General features: G+C 39.6%; 1 protein-coding gene across 1 annotated transcript in view; it reads left to right on the forward strand.

Annotated features, from left to right (window-relative positions):
• The window catches only part of ammecr1 (AMMECR nuclear protein 1), a 16877-nt gene extending 9300 nt beyond the window's left edge, over positions 1–7577 (forward strand). The window contains exons 3-6 of the mRNA XM_005749569.1: positions 887–1001; positions 1635–1725; positions 1844–1940; positions 3615–7577. Of these exons, the coding sequence (XP_005749626.1) occupies positions 887–1001; positions 1635–1725; positions 1844–1940; positions 3615–3729 (418 nt within the window). The 3' untranslated portion in view covers positions 3730–7577. The remainder of the gene's footprint in view (positions 1–886; positions 1002–1634; positions 1726–1843; positions 1941–3614) is intronic.
• Positions 7578–7815: the final 238 nt, after the last annotated feature.

Genomic DNA, 7815 nt, shown 5'->3' on the forward strand with positions numbered 1-7815 from the left:
ATAGAAAGTTGTTGGGAATGGAGCATCTTATGCTAAGCAAACAATCATGGGAAAAGCGTCAGATCCTCCCAATCAATTCAAGAAAGGTGGGGTAATCAGACATATGGATCTTCCACTAGTGTTATCAGTAAACAGTGGTGTAATTCATGTTTTTGGTGAGGCTAAACCACCTTTTACTGGTTTTTGCCACTGTGGAAAGCAGCAGTGCTGACCTGCTTCTGTTCCTTTGACATCCTTGTAGTATATACAGATAAATAGCTCATATAGAATTAAAACCTGTCAGTTAGCTTGTAAATGTTAAATATGTTCAGGAGATGGCTTTTCCTTTTCCTCAAATAGTCTGGTTTCATGAAAGGCAGTATCCGACATTCAACATGGCTGCAAGTATGCTTTATTACAAGCTTGTGCACTTGTATCCCCACTCCTAAATAGGCTTGGTTTGTTTATGGCCAGTCGTAGAAGAGAAGTTGAGTCACAACTAAACGGTGCAAGTGGTGTAACTGAGACTGCCTCGATTATACTCTGTTGTGGATGCGGACAGCTGGAGACCCGATGGCTAAATAGTCGTTCCTGTCATACTCCTTTGAAGACCGCCACCTGAGGTGCATGTGCAGTTGATACATTGTAATGTAAATTCTCTGTGGACAAGTCAACAAAAACAAAACAGGCCGGCTGGCCATCCGAATGGGTCTTCACATTCACTGTCTGTGAAGACTTGTGGACATGGAAAGTCCACTAGTCCCCCCCCCCAAAAAAAAAACAAGCAAAACATATTTCATTCTGTTGCAAAGTGTGCTACTATATCTGTTACATACCAGCACCCTGCATCCCTGTGCTGAGTCACCTCTTGTAATGCTGTTTTGCTTTTGTACTTTGATGTCTCCAGTGCCCTTAAAGACAGCCGCTTCCCCCCTATGACAAGGGATGAGCTGCCTCGCCTCTTCTGCTCAGTGTCTCTTCTCACCAACTTTGAAGACGTCGGTGATTACCTTGACTGGGAGGTAAGAGATGTTATTTGCTTGAACATGGCTGAGCACAGGCTTTTGCCCCCGCACTTTTGTGGTGCTTTGCAGCTTTGATGCAGACTCACGTGCATCTCATTCTTCAAGCTATTATTGTACACGAATGTGTCCACACATTATTTCTGGGTTTGTCACTTGAAGGCATACCCAGCATTCTTGAAGTGGCAGCATAGTTCTAAAGCATTGTATTTATAAAAGAGAAAAAAGTCTGCTTTAAATTAAAGTTTTCTGGCTTTCAAAATTGGATTAGTTTGATTGGGTGCTGTATGCTTTTCCAAAACATCAGTAGATGTCTTTACCAGCTGTTATCTGTGAAAATAAATATGATTTGGAGCTACAGTTTAATCAATAGTACCATTTTTTAATTGTAGTTTTAATTTCCAGCAGAAGACTGAAAATTAAGAATAATATGTGAACAGAAATGAGAATATCGTGTAATAAACTGGAGCTTCAACCATGCAGTACATTGCATTTAGATGAAAAATGTAAAACAGATTCCATCATTAACTTGGAAGTGCATTTTGAATGGAATAACCTGTTTCTCCACAGCTCTGTCTTCATTGGATGAAGAGATTTATAGGGATTTATTTTTGTGCCTGTCTTGAATTCTAGGTGGGTGTTCACGGTATTAGGATAGAATTTTTCAATGAAAAAGGATCAAAACGCACCGCCACCTACCTACCAGAGGTTGCAAAGGAGCAAGGTAAGATCTTCTTGTGCCTCTAACAATCTAGCTTCCTCTGCTTTTAATAAAGACTGAGTTGTATTGAACCGAGTAGGGAATATGTGGAATTGCTTTTCACTCCTTTTACTTTAACTAGGTTGGGACCACATTCAAACCATAGATTCCTTACTACGAAAGGGAGGTTACAAAGCTCCCATCACAAATGACTTCAGGAAGACCATTAAGTTAACCAGGTAAGATTACATTTAATTGATTGAATTATCTAATGCTGAAACATTAATGCGTCACTGCTGTACTCTGTTCTTGCAGCACACTTTCATTTAGATCCTTTTACCTGACGTGTACAAGGCTTAACAGAACCAGCACAAATAGTTGTATACGTCAGTGTGTCTGGATGTACCTATGTGCATATGTGAAAAGGCATATGTTGAGTCTGTTGATTAAACCTTTTGTGGCTCTTGAGGAAACTATGTGCAAATGTTCCAGGAACTGCCATGCCACTTTTGTTGAGGCTGAAGTGAGACAGTGGCAGGCAAAAGAAGAAAACCCAGGATGTAAGAGATGGGTGTAACCACAGTGACATCACCCTTTTGTTATGTGAAGTAATGGTTTAAAACCTTAGCTCAAGGGGCTTTGTCCAAGGGTTTTTTGTTTTTTGGACAGTTTCAGCTAACACTATCAAGCTGCATCCAGTTACTGTGGCTAGCTGCTATTTACTCTTCAGTAATATAAAAATCAGGATCATAACTTCACCAGTCATGCATTCTGCCTTGCACTAGGCTATAAAATATTTAGATGTAAATATAAAATATTAAATATATTCTGGAATAAAACTATCAGTTTGCGGTGACTCATTTGCTTTTAGAGCTCCCATTAACCTCCTAAAACCCGAACTCTTTCATGACATGCATTTTGAATTTTTCTTTGCTATTTGGATTGATTGGGACCTGATGAATGTAAAAACAAAGAATTAGCAGATTTATTTATTTTTTAACCAAAATTTTGTATTTTCTTGTAGAGAAAAATGTAGTATTTTTGGTCTAGACATCCCAAAATGTGATGTCCACATATGCGGACACCAGGTCCTAGGAGGTTAAGTGAAATAGAAATTTCTGGCTGCAGTTTTCGTTGCTACTTCATGGACACTAAAAAAAAAAGACTCTCCTCTGCTTGAATATCCCTTCTTGAGGCCACATTAGCCCTCATTAGCATAACACAGCTAAAGTCCATATTGTAGACTGTATTAACAGAAGTGCTAGAAATCTGTAATCTTTTAATGGCCAGCAAGGGTTGACCCCTGGTGGCAAACAAGACCAGTTGTACTGAAATATATGGAAAGATGTCCCTGACTTTCCTCAATCTATATCCTCAGTAAATATCTTCCTGTTTGGTCTCAGTTACTAGTTAAAAGCCTTGCTGAATATAACAGGATGTTCATTTAGTAACTTATGGTCCCCTTTAGTAAAAAAAAGAAAGTTAATGTATGGTTTACTGCAGTGTGTGCACTGTCTGTCTCTTTGAGTGATACTGATGTTTGGTTTCAAAAAGCTAAGATGGCAACAGTGGAAATGCTGAGCTTGAAGTTTAGAAAATGTTCACTTCGCTAGCCAACGTGTGATGCACGTTGCCTACATCCATCTTTTATGTAAATTTTGTTTTAAACGTAATTCTTTCCAGGAAGTTGCATCATGGTTATTGTATGAGTCAGGTTTAGTAAAAGAAATCACGCATACAAGTAAAGTATAATCTGTGGGCCTGCTGCTTTAGTTTTGATAGCTACTGAACATGCAGCCTATTTTAGCACTGACACTGGACTGTATATGAAGAGCAAAGTGAGAGTGATCATGACTCTCCTAACACTGGATTAGAGCAGTTAGCCATCACAACACATCTCTTTTTGTCCCCAGGTACCGTAGCGAGAAGATGACGATGGGCTATGCAGAGTACATCGCCCACCGCCAGCACCATCACTACCAGAATGGCATTGGGCACCCTCTACCACCCTACAACCATTATTCCTGACAGCGAGCCGCATGACCAATCATTGGACCTCTCCGCGGACCTTTTCCCAGGAGAGCCCGCCCCCTCCTGGTCTAGCTATTTCTACTACTGTACCATTTTATGATGATAGTTTCCGTTGCCATGCTGGCCGTCTCCCAGACGTTGACATGGCAACGGGTGGCAACGAAGCGTTATTTGATTCTGACAAGAAATCCACACGTTTCCTTTTCTTTGCCTGTGGTTACGTTTTTGCAGCATATGTATTCCTATATCTGAAACCCCCCGTTCATTCATATTTTTGGAAATTTAATCAAACGTTAGATTTTATTAATCTTTTCAGCGAACCTAATCAGGTGTTTAAGTCTGTGGATGGAAGGAAGTCTCTTCGAGTGGATTAGTCTCGCGCTTCTGTTGTTTAAGCTTTGCTACAATTTTTACATTTACTAAGAATTTTCTTTTTTTCTTAATCTTTACGTTAACCTACTCTTAAACATGTAACACCATGTAGCAAGGCAACTGCAGTTTTCAAAGGCTGTCGTCTCTTCTTGATTCCTCTCAAAAAAACAAAACAAAAAAAAAAGACTGAGGTTTGTTTTAGCTTGTAAACTCTTGTAGTGTTGTAGTTGGAACTATGTATTGGAATATGTATACTCCAAAGTATAGATGGTAGGATTGTGGTGCCTCTTGACCAGCTTTTGCTGGCAATATTTATTGATTGAGCTCACAATCGTGTGTGTGATTTCTGTGTGTGGATATAGACATTGGTCTGCCACAAGACAAAAAACTAGTAGAAATTGGATGATACTTAAAGATTCCCCTACAAAAGAGTTTGGAAACCTCCCCCTCTGAGTATTTGTAGTGTTTTGGTGTGGAAGCTCTAAACCATGAACAGCTGTGTCCCTTATCGGTTTTTGTTTTAATCTTTTTTTTTTTTTTAACTTCTTTCAAATTTAAAGTAACTGCTGGAGGAAGCCATTTTGTCCAGGGATAATTGTGTCACAGTGATTTATTAATAAACAGTGTAAAATTCTCTGCATTGGAGAGGGGGAGCGGGCACAGCTACAGGTCCCTACAGAGGGGAGGAAAAACACCCCAAAAAAGCATGGCTGAGTAATACTTAGATTTAAGTTGAACGTATGTGTTTGTTTCTGAGTTTACTGGCAGGGAGTCACTTGACAGGGACATGCTATAACTACTCAAAGCCATAATGTCTTCTCTCTATTCCACACTTTGTAGTCCGTTGTTTGGTTTTGCATTCTTTAACCTCTGGTAGATGTATCAAGTCTCCAGCTTCTGAATGCAAAACCAGTTTCGAGACAGACCGCATCACTTGGTATACTTGTCAAACCAGGTGGGTTTAGTCATTTGCTGAATGTGCTGCATGTTGCCCACGCTAATGGGGAAAGATTGTCTCGTCTCTTTACATTATAGCTAACAATGGTCACTCGTCCACAAAGTATTATGTATCAAAGCTGTCATTTTGATCCATTGAAGACGCACAAAGGAAGTGATCTCATTACCATGTTTGTGTCATGTAGACGTTCATGTCATTGTGCTGTTTAGAAGTGCAGCCAGTCAACGTAGTTGTTGAAACTGCACTACTGCCATTCTGCTCCGGTACTTTAGTGAGATCCCATTGATCCTGTTTGTGTGTCCACGGCGCTAGTAACGTTTTTGTCAGCTTGTATGGGCAGTCAGGTTGAAGCAAACACAGTTGAATTAGTTGGAACAGATTCTCTGCACGGGGCTCAGTGGCTTGCAGTCGAGGTCTACGTATATATGAAAAAGCCTACACATAAAGACTCAACAAGCCATCTCCCATCCAGATATTTACTTGCTGTGAGTCTCATCCGCACACACACCTGGATAGTTGGCTTTACTTGTCAGAACGTTTGAGCCTTGGAGGATCGCCGTACGGGTCGCTTGTTTCGGGTTTTAGTTCGCTAACTGGAATTTTTGAGAGGTTCTTGTTACTTGACCAACATCTTTCTTTGTAACAGCCTTTACTAACTGACAGGTATTTTTTTCTTTATGCAAAAATGTCAAGGGCTTTTGGCACTCCATCCACAGTAACCCGAAATGACCCAGATTTCAGTTGTGTTGCCTTAAATGAATGATTTAAAGAAAGGAAAAAAAACAATGGACCAGTAGATGAAGCCCTGAGTGTCCCTCTGTCGCTCTTCTCTTTTCCATCATCACACCACAGCGTAGGAAAGAGCCACATGACGTTTTCCTGCTTTAGAATGCCAGTGCTCTCTCTAAGAGGGCAGCTGGATGCCCGCAGCCTTCAGTTTTTTCACCCAGCTGGCGAAAAAAAACAAAAAAAAAACAACCCCTGCTCTTAAAGGTGACGTCAGCCGCTGTGGTGTTCAAACTGCGTCTCCTTGTACACTACATGACGAGGAGGAACAGCCAGGTGGTCATTTCCTGGTCCATTTAAACACAGCACAACCTGAATTTTTCTGCTGCAAAACCAAATTGACCATGCTCTTTTACATATGTCTTTGTATACACATGCAATGTATTTTGTTGCATGTATGTATGAGTATGAGACCTATGGTTTTATCCATGATATGCTTGATCTATGGCTTACACACTCTTATTAACCATTAAGAGATTTAAGACAAATATGGTGCTATCTGACCTCATATTGGGGTGGTCACAGCTCGTGACTGGTCATGCGGACTCATTGATCATATCATACTTAAAGATGATACATGTAAGATTTTCTCTTTAGTACATTCCTGTGAAATGAGTCATGACGGCACATTTTAATACCGAAGTATGATAGTCACCAATTCATACAGTAGCCCCCAGCAACCTCTGCTTTCACGAAGCTCACTGTGGGTTATTTTGGGATCAATTCCCTATGGGAAATACGGAATATAGTGAAGAAGGAAAAGTCCCAGAAGCAACATGTTACAGGGGCTATGGAATGTACTGTCTGCGGTCGTCATTACAATTTACCAGTGATATATTAAGAGAAAATCTTACATGTTTTACCTTTACTATCCTTGATATATGCAGATCTGTTCAACAGGTGTTTTTATTTTGTTTGTATTTTGTTTGTTTTTGTTTAGTTTTTTTCCTACCAGTGCAAGTCAACACCCCTTGCAGGTTTGAAAGGACAAGAAGTCACAAGTTAACCTCATTCCCCTTGATCGCTCCCTACACTGTGGCCCAGCCTCATGGCCTAGTTTGTCAAGGTGTGTGATGTATGTCGTTCGGTAGATGGTGACAGTAGTCGTGGTCGTCTTTAGCCTCCTCCTGCAAAATTTGATGCTGTGTTTTTTTGTTTTTTTGTTTTTTTTTTTCTTCTTCTCCCTTTTCTTTTTTTTTTTTTAAAAGAAAACAACAAATCCTTAGTTTTTCTTCTAGCTGCTGAATCGTTTGACCTCCTCAAAGAGTTTGAGTTGTTGACTAGTGAACGATCCTGTTTTTTTTTGTTTGTTTTGTTTTGTTTTTTTTTGTTTGTTTTTTTTTGTTGTTGTTTTTTAGCCACGTTGAAGGAAAGCATCTCCTAAAATGGGACGGAGAGTTAATATTTTACGTAAGGACACAGAAAACAGTCCTGCTTCTGTACTGGTTTAACTGTTTAAAGCATTAATACCTCATGGGATCTTATGGAACGACATTTGTAGTTTGTCTGTAGCAGATTGTGTTTTGGTTCCATACCAGGGTTAGAGTTCAGCCTCAGCATTCCTTGCGTGGTCATTCTCATATTTCGTGGAATGCTCAAGCTCGTGTTACCTTCGTATGTTTGACTGAACCAAAGATGCCAGCGGCCATGCCCAAATGCTGCTCTTCAGGCCTGGCTTCCTGTCCTTCCAAAAAAAACAAAAAAAAAACTAAAAACCCTGCAATTGACAAAATATTTTGTCTTTTTTTTTTTCTTTTCTTTTCGTTTGTTTTAAATGTGCGATTTTTCTCAACTGTCTTGACTTAATAAGCAACTCAATTTTTCAATGATTTTTTTTCATTGACTCTATCTCTGAAGCCGTAATTGGCCTCAAGGATGGTTAAAAATGGTTGCAAGTTGTTGTTACTTGTTTTGTTTTATTAATATTATTATTATTATTATTATTATTATTATTGCTATAATTTTCA

This window comes from Pundamilia nyererei, unplaced genomic scaffold, assembly GCF_000239375.1.
Source record: "Pundamilia nyererei isolate P.nyererei 1_Seehausen unplaced genomic scaffold, PunNye1.0 scaffold00249, whole genome shotgun sequence".
Taxonomy (NCBI): domain Eukaryota; kingdom Metazoa; phylum Chordata; class Actinopteri; order Cichliformes; family Cichlidae; genus Pundamilia; species Pundamilia nyererei.